Source organism: Petaurus breviceps, unplaced genomic scaffold (assembly GCF_028583685.1).
Source record: "Petaurus breviceps papuanus isolate PSGF00001 unplaced genomic scaffold, PetGlider_PUasm1.0 90333, whole genome shotgun sequence".
Taxonomy (NCBI): Eukaryota; Metazoa; Chordata; class Mammalia; order Diprotodontia; family Petauridae; genus Petaurus; species Petaurus breviceps.
Genome location: NW_027187220.1, coordinates 306,860 through 328,035, shown reverse-complemented (window position 1 = coordinate 328,035; position 21,176 = coordinate 306,860). Strand labels below are relative to the sequence as shown.

Sequence of the window (21,176 nt, the reverse complement as noted above, 5' to 3'; positions counted from 1 at the left end):
TGAGACTGGGTGGGTTGGGCTCCTTATCCATGGATTTAACAGGTTATCACAGAACTAGATATTTCTGGTGTTGGACCTTCTTTGTGGCTACACTATCCTAGTGTGAGTCAGGCCCAGCCCTGCTGTCTTAGGAAGAACTTACCTGATAGTATGGGAAGGTACTTTTAAGATGCCTCTTTATCCTCTCTACTCTGCCCTATGATGTCAGTGTAAACAAAGCAGCCAACATGTTTTATCAGAAATGCTATTTGACTTTGGCTTTTCCTGTCAAATATTTGTTTTCCTATTTAATTACATCACATTAGAGTCAGTAAGAAAGGGATTTGGTTGTATGAACATACAGGGGTCTTGGTGTCCAATTGTGTTGTGATGGTGGCGTTGATGTCCTTAGCCCCCACCCAGGGCTAGATGCAGGGAACCTATTTGGAAGTTTGCTGGCCAACCATCTGGTGCTTTTGGTGTCTGTGCTCATGTGTTTAGGGGCAGTGGTAGAAATCAAAAGTACCTGAAGAAGGAACCAAGAAAGATCTTTTCATGCAGAAAGATCTGGAATTACCCAGAATGCCCTCCAGGAACAAATCACTGAGGATTTGGTCCTAATCTCCTTCTTAAGGTCTTCTCTGTGGTGATCTTTTCATCTGGCGGTTGTTTCAAGAACTCTGGTAGTTCAGTAATTCTCTGAAACCTTTTCCCAGGCCAGTTGTTTTTCCTATGAAATATCTGGCATTTTCTTCTATTTTTTTTTCTCAGCTTTTTTTTGTTTTCTCAGCTTTTTGACCCACAAAACACCCTGCTCTCATTTCTTGTCCATCACTTTTCCCCGAATACAATTTTCATTTCATTTAAATTTCATTCATGGAATTCCTTTTTCTCTTTCTTTTAGTCTCTTTTCTTGTGGAGGGAAGGTCTGGGTTCTTGGGGTATTGAGTGTTGTGTGGTTCCAGGATCTTAGGGACCTGCAAATTTCTCCCTGGGCACTGTGTACTTTCAGCCCTTCTTCCCCCCAACAGCTGCCAACCTAGGCCACACAAAGAACTCACCATGCCTCTTTTTGATCTCTCTCCCTCAGGACTCCATCTGCTGCTTCTAGATCAGCTTGGAGAAGCTGTGGACAGGAGCTCAGGTGCCCGACTTCCTGCTACTCAACCGCCTTGGCACCAGGACAATTACAGGGCATCCAGGTTCACTCCATTTCTGTTGGTGGCCATATTGTTTGCCCAATCCCACCCCTTCCCCTTGCCATTGGTTCCCAATCAGAAAAAGCTTTTGGACAGACTTGGGATGGCAATTCCATATAAGTGCAGGCAGACATGAACTCATTTAACCCTCACAACCTTTAGACAGAGGGCCTGTCATTTCTCCCATTTTACAGTTGGGAAAACTAAGGTCAGCAAACAACTTTCCCAGGGTCACATAACTAGAAACTCTAAGGCAGGATTACAACTCATCATATCATAACATGGTGGCTCCAGCATGACTGTGAGACTTGGCAGACCTCCATATACAGATCCAATACAAAGACATCTTGACTGTGAATTGGCCTAACTATGCAGGAAAGTGACTAAAATGTACATGTCCTTCCTCTTATTCCACCTTTTTCTCTGAGTGAAAGGTGGAAGCAGAAGGAAAGATCCCACAGCACCCACCCAGATGCCCATAGGAGCCCATTTCAGAGAAACAAAGAGCAGAAGGCAAGTGGGTACTGTGGGGGCCACGTCTGTGGTGGAATGGGACGGTGTGTCACAGTGGTGATCCAGGCCAAACTAAGCCCCAGAGAACAGAGGAGATAGAGCCCCCAGCTCAAACCGGGGCCTCTTAAAGATTGCTTACTATCATGGAAGGCCCCCTGGGTGGGGGCAGGGCATATCTGGAAAGGAATTTCACACCAAAGCACAATACATCAGTGAAGCTTTTTAAACAAAACATTTTCAAGAAGGAATTCCTGCTCAGCCATTGCCTCAGCAGGTCTGTTTCACAAACTCAAGATGGCCTTGGTTCTGTGGCGAGCACTGGAGGGTGCAGAGACAGTACTCAAAGGAGTGTCACCAGTGGTAGCCACCTCCCCAAGCGGCAAGATCTGGCTTCTGGGCCATTCTTAGCACAGAGCTCTGCAGGTAGTGAGCACCCAATAAATCCTTAAACTAAAAAATAACTTCGACACTGTCTTCTCTAATCTCCTTATTTGACAGAGACAGAAACAGAGGCACTGAGAGGAGAAGGGTCCTAGACAGCTGAGTAGCACAGTGCACAGAACGCTAGACCTAGAATTAGGAAGACCCAAGTTCAGCTCAAACCTCACACACTGCTTTTATTTACATATATGCCTTCTCTTCCCAAGTAGCCTTGAAATCCTGCCAGGTTGAAGCCCGGATTCTGTGTTCATTGCATTGATTTTTCATCTCTAGGACCCAGCATATTGTCTAGCACATAGAAAATACTCAGTAAATGTTTTTTTGTCTTTTTTTTGGAGGAGGTAATTCAGGGCAATTGGGGTTAAGTGACTTGCCCAAGGTCACACACCTACTAAGTATTAACTGTGTGAGGCTGGATTTGAATGCAGGTCCTCCCGCCTCCAGGGCCAGTGCTCCATTCACTGTGCCACCTAGATGCCCCCTCAGACACTTCTTAGCTGGATAGCTTTCAGCAAGTCACAACTTCCCTGTGCCTCAGTTTCCTCATCTGTAAAATGGGAATAATAGCAACCCCTCCCTCCCATAGTTGTTGGAAGGTTTCCAATGAGATAGATAACATGTCAAACACTTTACAAACCTCAACAGGCTAAAGGAGCTGCCAAAAGTCACAAAGATAGTAAATGATATAGTTAAGGTTGGAACCCGTATCTGGCAGTGTGAAGCTCCCAGTTCTTTCTCCATGAGTCAGAGGTGTTTTGCTCTGTTTCCTCTCCCTTCTCCCAGGGCATCTTCTGGGGGATGGGAGGGGAAATCAAGCACTTTGTAAAACTTAAAGCTAAGGAGGGATTGAGGAATTAAATATTATATATAATTATTATATACAATATATAATTAGTACATAACGTTACATATTATATATAATATATTACACATAATTATGTGTGTATCCAGAGAGGAAGAGAAAAGAGAGGGAAGAAAAGAGACAGAAAGAGAGGGAGACAGACAAAAAGACAGAAGTAGAGACAAAGAAACAGGGAAGGAGAAAAAAGACAGAGGCAGAGAGAAATAGAGGGAGGGAGAGTAAGGAGAGAAATACAGTGTATTCATAAGAGAGATACAGATGAAAGGAAGAGGAAGAGAGACAGAGAAAGGGAGGGAGGGACAGAGAATGAGGGGGAGGAGAAAGACAGAGTGTGTGTGTGTGTGTGTGTGTGTGTGTGTGAGAGAGAGAGAGAGAGAGAGACAGAGACAGAGACAGAGACAGAGACAGAGGAAGACCAAAAACACAGGGTGGGGAAAGACAAAGAGATGCACACAGAGAGAGACAGACAAAGAAAAAGATGTAGAGAAGAGAGAGAAAAAAAGCAGGCAGAGAGAGAGGAGGGGAAGGGAGGGGGATAGATAGAGAGAGGACTAACAGAGGAGAGATACAGAGACACAGAGAGAAAAGGTAGAAGAGAGAGTTGAAAAAGAAAAACAGAAAAGAGAAGACACACAGAGAGAGGAAAGAGAGAGACAGAGACAGAGAGAGAGAGAGAGAGAGAGAGAGAGACAGACAGAGAGAGGCAGAGAACAAAAAAATGGACAGAGAGAAAGGAGTGGAGGAGTGGGGGGGAGAATCAGAGAGAGGACAGATGCAGAGAGACAGAGAAAGAGAGTGAGAGGTAGCCAAAGGGTGAGTACCAGGGTTGGGGGCTCTGGCCAACGTGGCCATTGGTATTTTCTCCAGGGTCTACAATAAGGCTTGTGTGTGAGAGATTTCAGGCCTTTTGAACAGAAGAGGTTTGAGCTGGGCCTGGGGACCTTAGAGACCAGGCCCCTTCTTTTACAGTGAGGGAAACTCACCTTTGTGGTGTTTGTTGAATGAACAGCTGACCGTGTGGCCCCTTTAGGAGTGGCTCATGCCCGGCCTCTGTTCACCAAGCTGTTCTAGATGACTGTCCCTTCCTTCACCCCCAAGCTTTCCCCAAAGGTCCCAGGCCAGGAAGCCTCCACGTTCTGGGTGTTGTGGGGGCAGGTGGACACCCTCTTCATGTATTTCTTGGCAGGATCGATTCTATTTCCTTCAGCTGTCTCTGGTGGTCACTGACCTAGTCACCTGTGCACAGCCCCTGCCCTCCCACTATGGTAGTTCCTTTCCTCCTATGAATTGGGTGTTACAACCTTTACCTGTCTGTCTGACTTAGGATTCCCATGGACCTTCTGGGTATAGGCCACTAGGTGGTCTCTCCCCCCAGAAGAAGCTGCTGTGCAGCCCTTTGGACTCATGTCAGAGGCTCAGTCCCTGCCCACCTCATGAATGCTCTCCCCCCATCTCTTTTAGGCCCCAGCCACAGACTTGGGGAAAGGTCTGTCTAGATTGACGGAGAGGGGGAAGATGACGTCTTCATCACTTCTGGAGCTCAGCTCCATAGAGACGCCCACACTGCTGAGTGAGATCAAGACCGAGCCTCCTGAGGAGCTGCTGGCCCCTGAGTGCAGCGTGCCCCAGGCTGAGCCTGTAGACCTCTCCCTGCACAAGCCCAAAGCCTCACCGCCACACACAACCCCCCTCTTGCCCTCAGCCATGCTGATGGCTCCTTCAATCCAGCCACCTGTGCTGTCAGTCTCTCCTTCAGGGCTGGCCTTGCCCTCCACCTCTGCCATCCCAGCCGTGTTGTCTCCCGGCTCCATCTTGGCCTCCACCCAGGGTAGCAGTGGCCAGCAGATCCTGCACCTGATTCACACCATCCCCTCAGTCAACCTGCCCAGCAAGATGGGGAGTCTGCAGACCATCCCTGTGGTAGTCCAGTCTCTGCCTGTGGTCTATACCACCATGGCGGCTGACAGCGTGACAGCGGCCATCACGGTCCCATTGATTGGAGGAGATGGCAAAAATGCAGGTTCTGGTAAGCACTGCTGACACCAACCCCTCTTTGTTCTTCATTCTCCCTCCCCACTCATGATGGCAGCATCCCAAAGGAAGGCTTGGAGAGAAGAATGATGAGCAAAGTGCTCCCCATTGCTCCCAACCACCTCCTCCCTCCTACACCCGATCCCTGCTTTCCCAGCCCCCTTTGTTTCCCCATTACAATGGAAGCTCCTTGAGGGCAGGGCCTGAATTGTTTACTTGGATTTGTATCCCAAGCATTTCGCCCATGCAGGACAGGTAGGAAGCACTTGGCAGATCCTTGTTTTCTTCCTCTCTCTCCCTTTCTGTCTATTTATATTTATCTATCTATCCACCAATCTATCCATTTATGTGTCTATATCTGTCTGTCTATCATCCATCCATCTGTTCATATGTATCTCCATCATCCATCCATCCATCTGTCTAGATCTGTCTTGATCTATCACCTTTTTCTGTCTCAGACTGTCTATGTATCTAGTGATCTCCCCACCCCCAAAAGCTCTTTGGCAGAACTGTGGAATTTTGTAGGTATGTGTTGTTTTCTACCCTATAGAATGTGTGCTATTTTCTTCTTTGTACTTGTATGCCCATCACCTAGCACAGCGTCTGGCCCATAGTAGACAATTTATACATGCTAGTTGGTTGGTCTTGACATTCTCTCAATAAATGAAACCAGAAGAAAGAAGAGAGCTCAGATACATGCCAGGAGAGGAGATGGTGGCCACAAGAAACCCCATTGCATGGGACCCATTGGGTCAGCTCATCTTTCAGGGCTTGTGATTGCAGTCATGGTGGCACAGTCACTGAGTACAAAGTGGTTGCAAAGGTCTCTGAAGAGCAGCAAAAACATTTGGAACAACTGTGAGGAGCTATCCAGATGTCTCAGTTGTTTACATCAAGAAAGGGATTGCTCTGGATTGGCCATCTTCCAAAGTGAGTGGAGGACCCTTTAGCCCCAGGGAGAAGGCTTGGTCTTGTGGATGGAGGCATTATTATCCTAGAGTTTGTGGCCAGCTATGTCCAATCAGACCACTCACTGACTTGTCAGAACAAAGATCCAGCTTTCTAAAAATGGAGAAGAAAGAATCTAGATTTAGATCTAGATTTAGAAAAAAGGGCCAGGTGATGCAATCACATCAGCTTCCTCATGAAATATTGAAACAAATAAGTGCTAATGAAGAATGAGGGCTCGGGGCTGGGGGCCCCGAACGTCATCACTGATGGTTCCAATCCTAACATCCTGCAGAGGGTTCACATCACCACAGCTGAGATCCCAGAGTACGAGATCTCACAAGCTCCCCAAGTCAGCATTGCCTTACCAGGAGCAAAGTGCTGACAGCCAAAGTCTACGCTAACTTTGAACATCGGCTTCTGTGTAAAATTGTGGCAAGAATGACCATGGACAAGTTTCCACAATGACTGCACAGTAGTCCAGAAGAAGGCAGTTTGGATAACTCCTCTCACACTGGCTGAATGACCTTGTGTCAAGACACTCGAGGCTGAATGTCTGGGCAGCCCAGTAAGTGGGGGCTGCCTTAGCTCCAGGGACAATGGGTGTTGAGGATCAGCCAGGCATTTTGATACCTACATAGCCACTGACTCTGAGGGGCCTCCTCATGCAGAACCATTCTGTCACCCCTCCCCATCCCCTAGGTTCTGCTCCTCTGAACTTTGTCCCAGAGCTACTGTCTGCCTTCTTTGGGTGTTGTTGCTGCCTTAGCTGGCACCTCCAGCCTCCCATTCCCTTCTTGGCTGAGAGAGCCCCAGGATTTGTGACTGGATAGGCAGGGAGGGCTCAATAGCCTACTTTGGAATGCCCAGATTTAGCCCACCCTTCTCCATCATCCAGTAGAGACCTTCTCTCCCCAGTATGTCTTCAGATGCTTTTCCTGTCTTTCATCCTTTGAAGTCCTATGCTTTCTCTCCTTTTACTTGCCTTACTTCCCATGTAGAGATGAAGTGGCATTGATGGTCTCTGCCCAGGACATCCACTGCAGCCCATCACCTTTCCCAGGCTCCACAGTGCCAGCTTGGCTCAGAGGTTGCAGTGGCCATCAAATGTCTCCATCCTACCTGGCATTGGGTGGTCACCAGCTATTTTCCTTCCCCATGCCCCAGCTTCTGTAGGAAGTTCCCCTGGGGTGACCTGGGGCTCTCTGCCCCTAGCTCTTAGCTCCCATGGACACAGACTGGGCCACTAGGAAGCTTGTGCATAAGAGCTGGGTGTGGAGACCCCTTCTGTTTGGGTTATGTGCGTAGGGATGCTGGGGAAGCCATGTGCCAGGTAGGATGGAGAGGGGCCAAAAGCCCCAGCCTTGGGAGTAACCCAAGGTAACTCAGCACCTGATTTTAGGTCTTAGTTCTCTCACCAAGCCAGCTGTCTGGAAGAGAGACCATACTTTTCACTCCCAGAGGGAGGCCTACGGTCAATGGACAGAGGTTACAGGGGCTGATTTAGGCTCAGCCCCAGTAAAGCACTCCCGGGTATTCCCTGAACTCAGGAATCAGGTGCCGAGCTCAAGCTCTCCCCAGGAGTGGCCGTAATAGAGAGGACCAAGGACATCCAGTTGAAGCCCAAGCCTCCTCCCATGTATTTGTCTTAGCATCTGGGTATGATGGGTTCAAGCCTCTCATCCCCTTTCCAGCCATTTGAGAAGGACTGAGCTGGGGACGTGGACAGAGGTTTCTCTGGCTCATTCTCACCCTCTCTCTGCTTTTTCCCTCAGTGAAATTGGACCCCAGTTCCATGTCTCCAGTGGAAGTGCGGAGTGACAGTGAGGACAGTGTGGGGGAGACTGTGTCTGTGTCTGCAGCCTTTCAGGAGTTGCAGAGAGAGTGAGTATCTATCTGCCCCTTGGCCACAGAAGGAGTATGAACCTCTGAGTATAAACCTCTTAAAACCATTTAAGTCCTTCCTGGGAATGCTGTTGTGTGCACACATGTGTTCCTGCACATACATGCAGGTGTGTGTACACATGTGTATCTTCTAAGCCTATCACTCCTTGTCCAGGTCCGTGGGGGCCCCATTACATCACACCGAGTCTCCTGACCTGAAGAAGAGGCGTATTCACCAGTGTGACTTTGCGGGATGTAACAAGGTCTATACCAAGAGTTCCCACCTGAAGGCCCATCGGAGAATCCACACTGGTATGGCTGAGGGCAAGAGAGGGGCTGTGTGTGACGGTGAGGCTTTGGGCTTGTGCAGGGACAGGTCTTTGTGTCTTCTGTACAATTCTCTCATGACCCTGTTAAGGTGGGGCGGGGGAAGGATACTTCCTCTTCCTTCATGGCTTGGTCAGTGGGTTTTATTTTTCTGAGATCAGGTTGTTTAAGCTTTCATTTTATTAATCTGTTCATCTGGGCACTTTATAATTTTGTAAGTGTACATCTACTTCATTGGATTCTCATATGGGTTATCATATCATTGGGCAAAAACAAAGGTGACTCTAGAAAGTTTCTTTCATTTCTATCTGTTGTGAGATCTGGATGTATGTGAAGGCAGCTGGCAATAAAGTGAAAATGAAAATTAGAGAGGGAGGGAGGGACCTTGGAAAATTGAAGAGAGAGATTGATGGGACCAGCTGCCATAGGAGACTGAAGGGGACAAACAGCAAAGGTCAAAGTGGAGAGGTTGCCTTTGGGGAGGAAAAGGGCCACGGGATCCTTAGAGCCTTGGGGAAAAGGAGGTGTGACTGGGGAGGAGAAAACAAGATAGCCTTGGTATTTCCCAGTGAAATAGGAGGTGGTCTTTTTGGCTGGGAGGGAAAGAAAGGGTCGGGGTAAGGTAGAAGGCTTGAGAAGAGAAGAGAAGGTTCACAACAGCTTCTGTGGGGAGTGGGAGTGGGATGGAAGAGTGGATCAGGGAAGAGTAAAAAAATTGCTATGTCTCAGTAAGGGCCCAGGCACCATGTATTGGAGCAGGAGTGGTTAGTAACTTCTGGGGATCTGGTTTGTCAAGTGCTTTTGTTTATAAAAGCATGAGATTTCTCCCTAACAATACTGTGAAGGAGACAAAAGTTGGGACATTTCCATGGAGCTTTACATAGAATATCTCAAGGGAGTTTTACAGCAGCAGCCCTTCAAGGGAGGGGAAGGTAACTATTATGATCTATATTTGACAGACATATCTGACATATGGGAGAACTGAGGCTTAAAGAGTAAGAAGCATTGCCCATAGTCACATAGTATGGCAGGAGCAGAATTGGAACTTCCTGTCTTTAAGGAAGGAAGAGCCAAGTATTTATTAAGACATACTATGTGTTGGGGGTGGCTAGGAGTCAGGAGGACCTGAGTTCAAATCCGGCCTCAGACACTTAACATTTACTAGTTGTGTAACCTTGGGCAAGTCACTTAACACCAATTGCCCTGCCCTCCCCCCTTCAAAAAACAACAAAAAAAAGACAGACTATGTACATGGCACTTTGCTAAGTGCTTTATAAATATAATCTCATTTGATCTTCACAATGACCCTGGAAGGGAGGTGTTGTTATTATCCTCATTTTATAGGTGATGGAACTGAGGCAAAGAGAGATTAAATGATTTGCTCAGGATCACATAGCTAGTAAAGTTTGAGGGTCAGATTTGAATTCAGATCTTCTTGCTTCCAGGCCCAGTGCTCTATCTACTGCACCACAGCTGCCTATCACACTCTCCATTTGCCTTACTCTTACTCAACTATCTAGTATCATGTGAGTGTCACTCACAGATTCTCTAAGTAACTCATCATATCATCTGCAAAAAATGATAATTTTGTTTCTTCTTTGCCTCTGCTTATTCCTTTAATTTCTTTTCTTGTATTATTGCTGTAGCTGACAATTCAAGGCCAAATTGACCAGTAGTGGTGGTAATGGTGATAATGGACATCCTTGCTTTACCCCTGATCTTATTGGAAAGACTTCTAGCTTCTCCCCATTATAGATAATTCTGGCTCTTGACTTTAGGGTTACTACCTAGGATTACTTTCCTTTTTTTAAGGAAAGCTCTGTTTATTGTGCTTTCTTTTGTATTGGTTGTATTTTATCAAAACCTTTTTCTGCATCTATTAAAATAATCATATTATTTTTGTTGTGTTTGTTATTAATATGGTCAATTGTGCATATAATTTTCCTAATATTGAACCAGCCCTTCATGCCTGGTATAAATCCAGCCTGGTCACAGTGTATAATATTTGTGAGATATTGCTGTAATATCCTTGCTAATATTTTATTTTAAAATTTTGCATCAATATTCATTAGGGAAATTGATTTTATACTTTTCCTTCTAGGTTTTGACTATCCTTGATTTAGGTATCAAGATCATATTTGTATCACAGAAAGAATTTGGGAGGACTCTGATTTTGCCTATTTTTTCAAAGAGTTTATGTAGTATTGGAGTTCATTATTCTTTAAGTGTTTGGTAAAATTCACTTGTAAATCCATTTGGTTTTCTTTTGGGAAACGTAGAGAAGTTCATTTATAGCTTGTTCAATTTCTTTTTTAAAAGATAGAATTATTTAAGTACTCTATTTGCTGTGTTTGTCCATTTCATTTAGAAGGTTGTTTTTCTTGACCTGGAAACGCTACATTGTGACTATAACAGTCCTGGGAGTTTTCATTTTGATATTTATTTCAGGAGGTGGCTGGCAGATTCTTTCAAATACTACTTTGCCTTTTGATTCTAAGATGTCTGAGAAGTATTCTTTTAGGTTTTTTTGGAAATATGATGGCTATTTTTGTTCATGGCTTTCAAGTAGACCAATGATTCTTAAATTATCTCTTCTTGATCTATTTTCCAAGGTATTTCATAAGATGCCATTTCATATTTTCTTCTATTTTTTAATCTTTTGAATTTGTTTTATTATTTCTGGGGTTACTGATTTCCATTTGGCTAATTCTCAAGGAGTTATTTTTTTCATTGAGATTTTTATATTTCTTTTTCCAAGCTATTAATTCTATTTTCATAGCTTTCTTTCCCAGCTCTCTTCTTTTCCCCTTCTTCCCTTTCTTCTAGGCTCTCATTTGGTTGAAAAGAATTTTTCTTTTGCTCTTTCTTAAACTCTCACTTTCTTCGAGGAATTCCTGTTGGTCTTGTGTCCCAGCTGTGTTTTTCTCTGCAGATTTACTTATAGATGTTTTCAAATCATTCTCTTCTTCTGGGTGTGTGTGTGTTGAGCTTGTTGTGAATTCACTGCAGTGAAGAGAACACTGGTCCTGGAATCAGGAAATCCTGAGTTCAAACCCAGCCTTAGACACTTACTAGCTATGTGACCCTGGGCAGGTCATTTCCCCCCTGTTTACTTCAGTTTCTTAGATTAAAATGAAGATGATAATAGCACTACCTGCTAGGGTTGTTGTGAGAATCAAATAAGATCATATTTGTAAAAAAAGGCACTTAGCAAAGTGCTTGGCACATAGTATTTAAATGGTTTTTCCCTTCTTTTCCATTTGAATGTCCCTGTCCTTGTACTAGCTCTGCATGTTTGGGTTTTTCTTTTGTTTGCTCATCCTTCCAGCCTGTGTCCTGACTTTAGACTCAGTGTCTAAAGTGTCTGCCACACTTCTAGGGGGAAAGGTCTGGCTTGAGCTTGCCTCCCTCTATGTGTCTCTGCTGTTTTCCCAGCTTGGTTTGGGGGCCTGCATGTATGTTCTGTACTTTGGAAGTGGTGTGATCTGGGGAGGGGTCTGCTCTCTATCCTCCTGGCCAGACTTCTGCATGTTCTGGACCCAGAGTTGGATCTGTTGCCTCATATGTGGTGCAGTTTCTGTAGACAGCTGCTGGACTCAGTCACTCAGCCCCCTGGGAAGTTCTACAGGTTTGGAGTTACTGAACATAATCCCTGACCCAGTTACTCCACTGCAGGCTTAGGTGCTGGGCTAAAGGCTAGAACTGAGTCCCTGCTCTGCTTCTGGGCTCAGAGCCCCACAGCCATGGTTCTGGAACTTGTTCCCTGTTCAGTAAACAGCTAGGGCCAACATTTGTGGCCCACTCCTCTCTGCCCTGAATCTGGAACCCAGAATTGGGTAGTAAGGGACAGAGATGGCAGATGAGATATCTTTCTGCCTCAGTATTCCTTCCGGGTGTCCTCAGTGTCTGCAGTCATCTCTGTCTTCCCAAGCCAAGAGAGATGGGCTGGAAAAATTACTCACTCTTACTCTGTCTTGGCTTTCCCAGTCAGAATCCTATCTTCTACAGGAAACCTTTCCTAGCCCTTCTTAATTCTGCCGTCTTTCCTCTTCTAATTATTGTCTCTTATCCTGTCCATAGCTGATTTGTACTTATCTATTTGCTTGTTGTCTCCTCCATTAGATTGGGAGCCCCTTGAGGGCAGGTACCGGCTTTGGACTCTTTCTGTATCCCCAGCACTTAGCACAATGCCTGGCACATAGTTGGTGTTTTATCGACTGATTGAGAATTCAGTCTGATCCTTTGTCTTGATTGTTGTGAAGGATTTGTCAGGAGCTCAGCTCTACAGCTTCCTCTCTGCTGTCTTGGCTTGGCCTCCCTGGTGATGCTGACAGAGCAGATCTGGGGCCGGCATTTCTTTTGGAGCACTCAGTGGTTCTTGTCAATACTTCTCACCCCATGGGGCAGCTAGGTGGCGCAGTGAGTAAAGTGCTGGCCCAGAGTCAGGAGAACCTGAGTTCGGTTCTGGCCTCAGACACTTAACACTTACACAAAAAAACTATCTGTGTAACCTCGGGCAAGTTACTTAACCCCAATTGCCCTCCAAAAGGAAAAAAAATACTTCTCACCCCAGACTGTTGTACAAGTGGACTCAGGCAGACCCACCTCTGGAGAGAGACCTAGTCTTGGCCAGGTGGTGATGGTCACTTTCTCCCAGTGCCTTTCCAGTGGCTGCTGGCAATATTAGTGAGGACTTTTGGCTATCTCTCATTGACTGCACTCTACCAGTCTGACTCCACCTTGGACTGTGGCAAGTTTGTCCCTGTTGGGTATTCTACTGTAGGAATTCCTCCCAATATGGATTGGCAGATGACTCATCTGTAACCTAGCAGCTTGCAGAGTAGTTCAGACAGCAGATTGTCCATTTTTTTTTGAGGAATGTGAATGTCAGCTGTGTGTGTGTGTCTGTGTGAAATAACAAAGATACTCGATGCACTGATCACCTCTGACCAGGTGTGCCTAGCTGTGTCCATCTGTTTCATTGACAGCTCAGCCCCTCCCTCTGGCACTGGCTTCTGGGGGAGGTTCAGGAAGGAGTTGTCATGAGGTCGAATGTGTGTACCTGCTCAGACCTGCTTTTGTACTTGTGTCCCCCTTCCAGGAGAGAAGCCATACAAATGCACCTGGGAAGGCTGCACCTGGAAATTTGCTCGCTCAGACGAGTTGACCCGGCATTTCCGCAAGCACACCGGCATCAAACCCTTCCACTGCTCAGACTGTGATCGAAGCTTCTCCCGCTCAGACCACCTGGCCCTCCACCGGCGGCGGCACATCATGATGTGAGCCAGGTTGCCGCCATCTCCTCCTTCTCCCCCCTATTCCCCTCCTTTCCTTTCCCCTCCTCCCTCCTGTCTTCCTCTTCCTCTTCTCCCTTCCCATTCTACATCATAGTCACTAGCACCACCACTACCATGAGGCCCTCTGCTTTGGCAATGCTGCCAGGAGGGGGCCAGAGCAACACCTAGAGGGAGAGTGAGGAGGGTGAGCCAGGGTGGCTTCCTGTTGACCTCCTTAAACCCCAGGCCTGGCCTTGCCGACGTCCAGGCAAGGATTCAACCTGGAATGGGCGGCTCCCATGGCTACCTCTACACCTTTGAACACAGCCACAAAGGAACAGAAGCTGCAAGCTCATGTCTGGGCTGAGCTAACCCTGTTTTCTCTCTTCCTTCCTGTTCTACCTTCTACCCAGCTTTTGCCCTGCTTCGGATCAGTGTTTGGAGTGAGTTGGCTGGTAACTTTCTGATACCCCCTTCTCCCATGTAGGCCCTTGAGGGAAATGAATGCAAAGTAATTTGTCATTGCCCAGATCTCTTTTTTTCCCTGACTGAGCTTCCTTCCCCCCCCCCCCCCTGCACCCCACCCTAACCCTCCCACCCCAGGCCCCAAGCCCATTGCCCTGCTGGAGCAGGCTGCTGGGTTCAAGCTAAGCCTGGAGAGTTGCTGTCCATGGTGACTTAGTTGAGACTGCCACGCCCCAGTGCTAGAAAACCTTGGCCAAGAGAAGCCACGAGCAGGAGGTAGGGCCTTGGTTTTGGGCTAGATGGCAGCTCTGAGCAGGGCTGGGGGCTGCTGGGTGATCAGGCACTTTTCTTCCCAGGAAACTGGCAAGTTCCCTGGGATCTTTCTCCAAGACTGAGCCCCAACAGTGGAACGCAGCTACTTCAGGGTGTCTCCTGCTGCCCACTTACCTGCCAATGGACTTGGATGCTGCGTCAGCCCCTGCTGCCTTCTTAGTGTCAGGCCAGCAGGGCTCATTTAGAAACAGTGTTTCCCAATACACCAGCAGATAATATCTTGGACATTATTACCTGAGTAGGAAAGGCCTACAAAATGTAAGAAAATAGAAAAAAACTGGTGCCACGAGCCCCATGCCCTGGGCTTGTCCTCCTCCTGCTATAAATGGCAGCATTTCCTGGGGCTTCTCTGCCTCCTCTCATCCACAGACCACTGGCTGCTGCTGCTGCTGCCATTGCTGCCACTGACAGGTCCTGCCTCACTCACCTTCCCAAGATGGAGGGCAGCAGGACATGTTTTCTCCCACTGACCTTTCCCCTTTCTCTTCTCAGGGGTCCCTGAGCTGGAGCCATCCTCAATGGAAGGCCCCACTGGCCCCTAAGCTTTTCTCTTCCATTTTTGCCTGCTTTTTTTCTAGTTGGGTGCTTTGCCCCTGCCTATCAGGGGCCTTCTGGCCTTGGCCTTGGTGTGTGTTGGTATGGGAATCTTGGAGGCTCAGCTGGGCTCAGCTGGGTCCCAGGCTGTCACAGTGCCCTTTGCATTGAGGGCTCCTTATGTCAGTCGACTGGAAAGACCCAGGCCTGACATTTTCCCAACTTGTCTTCCACTTCCCTCAAAGGGGTTGCTAATCACACGACTGGGGACAAGGACTGAATTTGCAGCAAATGCTTTTGGTTCCACAGGAACAGTAGCTGCCTACCAACCTTCGAGGAAATGCTCCCGATTGAGGAGTGTCAGAGGCCTGCTCTTCTAGGCAGACATAGCCAGGAGCTGAAGGAGTCGATTGGGAGGCGAGCTCCCTGACATGACTCCTCCCCCTTCTCACCAGAAACACTGGCAAATAGCAGACTTAGGAACTTGGGAGTCCAAAGTTAATACCCATTCTCCAATGGGTGCCACTGAGTTCCACTTGGCACCAGGCTTCTCACTAGTACCCTACAATTTGTGATTCATGGAGAGTGGCTGAGGGCCAAGGGTTTTTTTTTGACTTGGAGTGAATGAGATCATTCCCTTTCTGGTTCTGATATTAAAGCAGTTTCTATTTCCTAAGCACATTTAGGCAGGTGGTCAGGAGAAGGGTCCTGGGCGAATACTGAGCTGGGTGGGGGTGGGGAGGATGTTGTGGGGTATGATCTGAACTCAGGACTCATGGGATGTTGCTGTTGCCCATTGGGCGGTGGGTTTGGAAGTTCCACTCTTCTCGTGAGTGTTCGGCTTGGACTTGTTTCTCCAGAACCTTGGTTAGGGCAGATGGGTGTTTGGCTGCTTTTGGGCACTGGCTCCTGGAATGAGGTTTATTTTGCCAAGCCTGGCCTTGGAGAGATGTGGGTGTGCAGCTGAGAGGCGCTGACTGACTCCTGGTGATTGGCGCTCACTTGGCCCCTGCCCGCTCTGTCCTTGCCCTGTGCTCAGCACAGGGCAGGCTCTTCTTCCCGGGCCCCTCCCTGTACAGCTCTTCTTCTGGGGTCACTCAGAAGGATTTCCCTGCATCTGAAAAGTGGGTACAGGCTCTTGGAGAGAATCCCATGGGGGCAGCCTCTCTTTAATTTCCCTGAAAAGTGGTTAGTCTAGCCTCTGCTGCAACACTGGAAGTGACAGGAAGCTCACTGCCTTTTATCTATAGGTGTTTTCTTGGGGCTCCAAGGCTAACTGCCCTGCTCTGCACAGTCTCTCTCCCCCAGGTCTCAGGCACAACCCTTTTCCCAGGGAATCTCTTCAATGAAAGAAATAAAATTAAGTACAATTTTTTCCCTGTGATTACTGTTTGATTTGTATAGACTTTTAGAAAACTTTATACTGTATAGTGTACAGGTCTATTGTTTATAGTTGATTAAATAGTTGATTAAATCTAGTGTGTGTGGTCATTTCTGTGCAAGATGGGTGGGGGAAGGGAGAGGATAAGGTTTCCCCAATATCCTCTCTGTTTAGAGGCCATTTGCCCCAGCAATCTTCCAGTCTCTACATCTAAGGTGTCCTGTAGCTGCTCGGAGAAATGCCAGGTAGGGGATGGTGCAGTGGGGAGATTTATTTGTGTACATTTTGTGTGTTCCCAGGCAGTTTCTGGAGATGACCTGGAGCTGGTTGTTGACAATGTTCAATTCATTTTCTCTCTCCCTCACCCCCTTATTTTCTCCCTCTCCCTTCCTCTCCTTCCTCTCCTCTCTCCTCTCCCTGTCTCTGTCTCTCCTTCCCCCTCTCCCTCTCTCTGTCTCTCTCTGTCTCTCCCTCTTGTAGCAGCAAGCACCCCAAGCGTCCTCAGGGTTTGCTGCCAGCACAGGTTCTTGGATCTGCTTTGTTAAAGGAAAGCAACTCAAAATGGGTTAACAAGCTTACTTTAATCAGTCAAACATATATCATTTACCTTGTTCAGGGGAAAAAGGTCAGCACCCCAAACTTCAAAGTATACAGGCAGAATTATCAAGACAGAAACAGATCAAGTAGACAGCTTTCCAAACTGTCCAGCCATTACATCCATACCCAATCAACATCTGGGTTTTTCAAAGGGGGGGGGGGGCTCCAGACAACTGGCTTCCCAGAATCCATATCAAATCACAGAACACTTGGGGTTTATATACCCTTCTCCTGGCTCAGAGAATGTAACAACCTTTTGGACCCACTGGCCAATCAAAAAGTATCTACTGAAAAACAAGCCTCCCACCCCAGGCTCCAGGTGCACTTTAGCCTAGGGGCAGGGAAGATCTTCCAAATTTACATTCCCATTACATTTGGCCCCAAGATCTTTCATGCCCATAGCATAGTCAATTTACTTTTGAATTAGCACTGAACATCTCTTAGGTCACATTTTCAAGACACAGAAGTAAAGTTACCAAAGTGGCCACTGGGCCTTAAACAAACACAAAGTACATAGCATTATCACTTCAATTCAAAACAAGAGTTCAAATAAAGTTCTGGGGGGAGGTCCTTCCCCTCACACAGCTCCAGCCTCTGCTTCCAAGTACAGAGAGGGGGCTGGGCAACAAAACCAACAAGGTGGGGTCCCTGGGGATCCAAGGCACTTCATCCCACCCACCATAGTCACAAGTCCATCCTTCCCCTGGGTCCCAAACTGTGGGATGCAGCCAGGAAACACACTCAGTGCCCCTTGCTTTGCTGCTCAGTTCTTATCTCTTCCTGTGGCTGAATTCTGACCTCCTGGGTTCCTTCTCCTCCCACAGGCGGCAGCCACTCCTGGCTTCTGCCCAGGTCCCGATGCAGGCAGCTCACCATTCCCGCTCTCAGCTCAGCGAAGTCTGCATGCAGGCCATTCTTCTCTCCTGCTCAATGGCTCCACAGAATCACAGCTACCAGAACTGGGAAACAAACAATTATCCCAGCCCCCATACTTTCCTTTTACTCTGCAGATCCTGTTCGTGATGCTATTTTGTAGCAGCAAGCACCCCAAGTGTCCTCAGGGTTTGCTGCCAGCACAGGTTCTTGGATCTGCTTTGTTAAAGGAAAGCAACTCAAAATGGGTTAACAAGCTTACTTTAATCAGTCAAACATGTATCGTTTACCTTGTTCAGGGGAAAAAGGTCAGCACCCCGAACTTCAAAGTATACAGGCAGAATTATCAAGGGGTTTATATAGCCTTCTCCTGGCTCAGAGAATGTAACAACCTTTTGGACCCACTGGCCAATCAAAAAGTATCTACTGAAAAACAAGCCTCCCACCCCAGGCTCCAGGTGCACTTTAGCCTAGGGGCAGGGAAGATCTTTAAAATTTACATTCCCATTACACCTCTCTGTCTCTGTCTCTCTCTCCTCTCTTTCTCTGTCTTTCTGTCTCTATCTCTCTCTCCAGTGCAGCTGGTGAGCATCTGAGAGGCTTTCTCTTTGCAGCTGGCAATCTCTTTAGAATCATAGAGCCAACTCAGGAAACTGTGCCCACCAGCCCTTACAGTCTTCTACATGTTTGGTGGGGGGGGGGGGCAACCTTGGAGGTTGAGGAAGCACACAGGTCATGAGAACCTGGGTCCATCTTGACTGGGAGCATCTGGTGCCCTTTTCCTGCTGTCCCCTGCCTTGTCTCTATCTCTCTCCAAATAGGTGAGGGAAAATGTCTTTTGTCTAAATTTAGGAGACACTATAAATCCACTTTCAGCACCTTCCTCCTGTCCCTAGTTTTTTAGACCCCTCAGTAAATCATGATTTGGAACTGTCAGGTACCCCTGTCCCCAAGCCCTTTATTGGTGCACAGGAAGGCCCTGCTGAGGGCTGGGGCAGAGATAGCAAGTCTTCTTGGCTCTTCAAACATTGGCCTCTTCCATCTTCTCTCTCAAAGCTGGAAGCCAAAAGTTCTTGAAGCTAGTCAATGTTTGAAGATCGCTGAAGGAAACAACTCAGGGAAGACAGCGGACTGAAGTGGCATCGGCTTATTCTGTCTAATATCAAAGCTCAATTAGTCCCATACCAATGGGCTTTGCTTCAAGGGTCACGACAAGAGGCCACCAGGAGGTTGCTCTAGTGCCACCTAGTGGACAGAGCCATGGTCCTGCTGCTGGAGGGAAGGAGAAAAACAGGCAGGGATGGCCATGGGGGCACTATGGTAAATGCTAGGAAGGCTGCTGTGAATGTTAAGTCCTTTAGTGGAAATATGGCAGTGGACTCAGTTAAGCTAGGCTATGCTAGATGATGGCAGTTTTGAATCCTTACCCTATCATTTACAAACTGTGTGCCTTTGGGCAAGTCACTTTCTCTCTGGGTCTCAGTTTCCTCTTCTGTAAAAAGAGTCTAGGTTAGCTGTTTCCTAATAGATGCTTTTCCAGTAAGATCTCTTCCGACTTGAAATCCCTGAAATCTCCCTCTCCTGGTCTGTGTGGCCATCTTGCTTGAGTTGCCTTGGCCAAATCTCACACTGCTCATGGCTCTTGGTTTGCCTTTCTGATAGCCAGGTTTTTTGTGGCTCCATTTACCTGTTTGTATATTTTGGCAATAATTGAGGAGTCTTAGAATGAACATTGTTAGGATATCAATGTAGTGATGCAATCCTGTAATCCTGGAAGGAGGAAGGGAAGGAGAGACACAGTGTGTGTGTGTGTGTGTGTGTGTGTGTGTGTGTGTGTGACAGAAGAGGGGGAGAGAACTGAACCCCAACTCCACACTTCTGGTCCTTCCCTGGCTCCTTTATACTCCTTTATACCCAGCCTCATGTGGGTTCCTACACATCAGTTCATTTCTCCCCTGGTTAGGCTGATGTCTGTGGTCAGAGTCCCGATCAGGGTCCGTTCCTTTGGACAAGCAGGAACCAATCAGTTCCTTGGTAATTTGTGGTGGCATCCTGGCCCAGGGCCCCTTTATCTTGTGATGAAGAGGGCTGTTTCTCCTGAACACAGCATTTCCAGGTGTGGGCTGATGGGGGCTGACCAGAATGGGTCTCCTACGTCTCACCTTCCTGTTCTTGAAGTTTGGACGCTCCTGAGGGAGCCCACAGTCTCAGGGCCTCTTTTGGCTGTTACCTCTCATCACCGACTCTTACTGATCTCGCAGTTCACTCAGATCCCCAGATCTTTTGAAAGAACACTTTGTCTACCCAGGCCTCCGCCATCCTGCACTTGAGAAGTTGATTGGACATATTGTTGTCTCCATCTTCTCAAAGAGTAAGTGAACCCACTCTATACCCAAACACCCATACAAAGGTTTGCCAAGAGATAGGAGGCTCATACTCACTGGGAGATGTGGAAACCCATTTAAACACAAATACGTCCTCCTAGGGATATAGGGAAACACACTGATGAAGACTCTCATGTGGGAATAGACATCCCTTCCCCATGCCACCTATGTATGCTCTCACATACCACATGCTCACACACCACACACATATTCACATACCACAATATCACACACATGTTCACATACATACCACACACAAAATCACAACCTCACACATATATTAACACACCACACATATGCTCACATACCACACACACATGTCCATACACATACTGCACACGTACTGCTCACACATACACCACACCCTCACATCTTCCTATATGTTTGTGTCCCTAAGTCCATCCCTGGGAGGGTCTGTGTATATGGAAGCAGTGACCTTCACTCAATGTGAGTAAGGTTGTGTGTGTGTTTTCCTTTTTACCTTAATGCCCATGGAAAGGGGGTGTTGTATGATGAACAACTTGGTGTGGGGAGAATTGGGCACAGATAGAGGAGTGGCAATGGTAGACTTTGGTTAGAACATAGAGAGTGTGAAGGGGAGTAATGTCAGTTAGTCGATAAACATTTGCTAAGTGCCTACTATGTGCCAGGTACTGAGCTAAGCACTGGGGATCTCAAAACACAGTCCCTGCCCTCATGGGGCTTACAATCTAGTGGGAGAGACACCATGTTCTAGTACAAACAAGCTCTATACAGGACACACAGGAAATAATGAATAGAGAGAAGGCCTGGAATGAAGAAGGATTGGGGACGGCTTCCTATAAAAGATGGGGGGATGGTCAGAGAGAAGGCCCAGAGCCAGAGCTGAGAGATGGAGGAACAGCCAGAAGGTCATTGTCAGGGAGTAAGGTGTAAGAAGACTGGAGAGGTAGGATGGGCCAGAATAAGAAGGGCATCTTGTATTTGCCCCTGGAGGTAATAGGGACTCCTTAGAGTTTATTGAGTGAAGCTGGGAGTGATATGATGGGACCTTCATTTTAGGGCAGTCGCTTTGACAGTTGAATGGACACTGGCTTGAAGTGAGGAGACACCTGAGGCAGGCAAAGCCCCCCTATCCCCCCTACCCTGCCCCCAGAAGCTGCTGTAGTG

At 47.4% G+C, this 21,176-nt stretch overlaps 1 protein-coding gene across 11 annotated transcripts in view; it reads left to right on the top strand.

The window, feature by feature from the left end:
• Window positions 1–16,266, top strand: part of KLF8 (KLF transcription factor 8) — a 33,479-nt gene extending 17,213 nt beyond the window's left edge. For 4 of the 11 annotated variants that reach the window (XM_069108107.1, XM_069108116.1, XM_069108111.1 and 1 more), the window contains exons 2-8: window positions 1,070–1,181; window positions 4,456–5,020; window positions 7,749–7,857; window positions 8,033–8,169; window positions 13,286–13,463; window positions 13,874–13,903; window positions 14,282–16,266. In XM_069108107.1, the coding sequence (XP_068964208.1) occupies window positions 1,070–1,181; window positions 4,456–5,020; window positions 7,749–7,857; window positions 8,033–8,169; window positions 13,286–13,463; window positions 13,874–13,903; window positions 14,282–14,474 (1,324 nt within the window). In that variant the 3' untranslated portion in view covers window positions 14,475–16,266. Of the gene's footprint in view, window positions 1–1,069; window positions 1,197–4,455; window positions 5,021–7,748; window positions 7,858–8,032; window positions 8,170–13,285; window positions 13,473–13,873; window positions 13,904–14,281 lie in introns of all 11 variants that reach the window. The other 7 variants (XM_069108115.1, XM_069108113.1, XM_069108114.1 and 4 more) reach the window with 4 other exon arrangements.
• The last annotated feature ends 4,910 nt before the right edge of the window (window positions 16,267–21,176 follow it).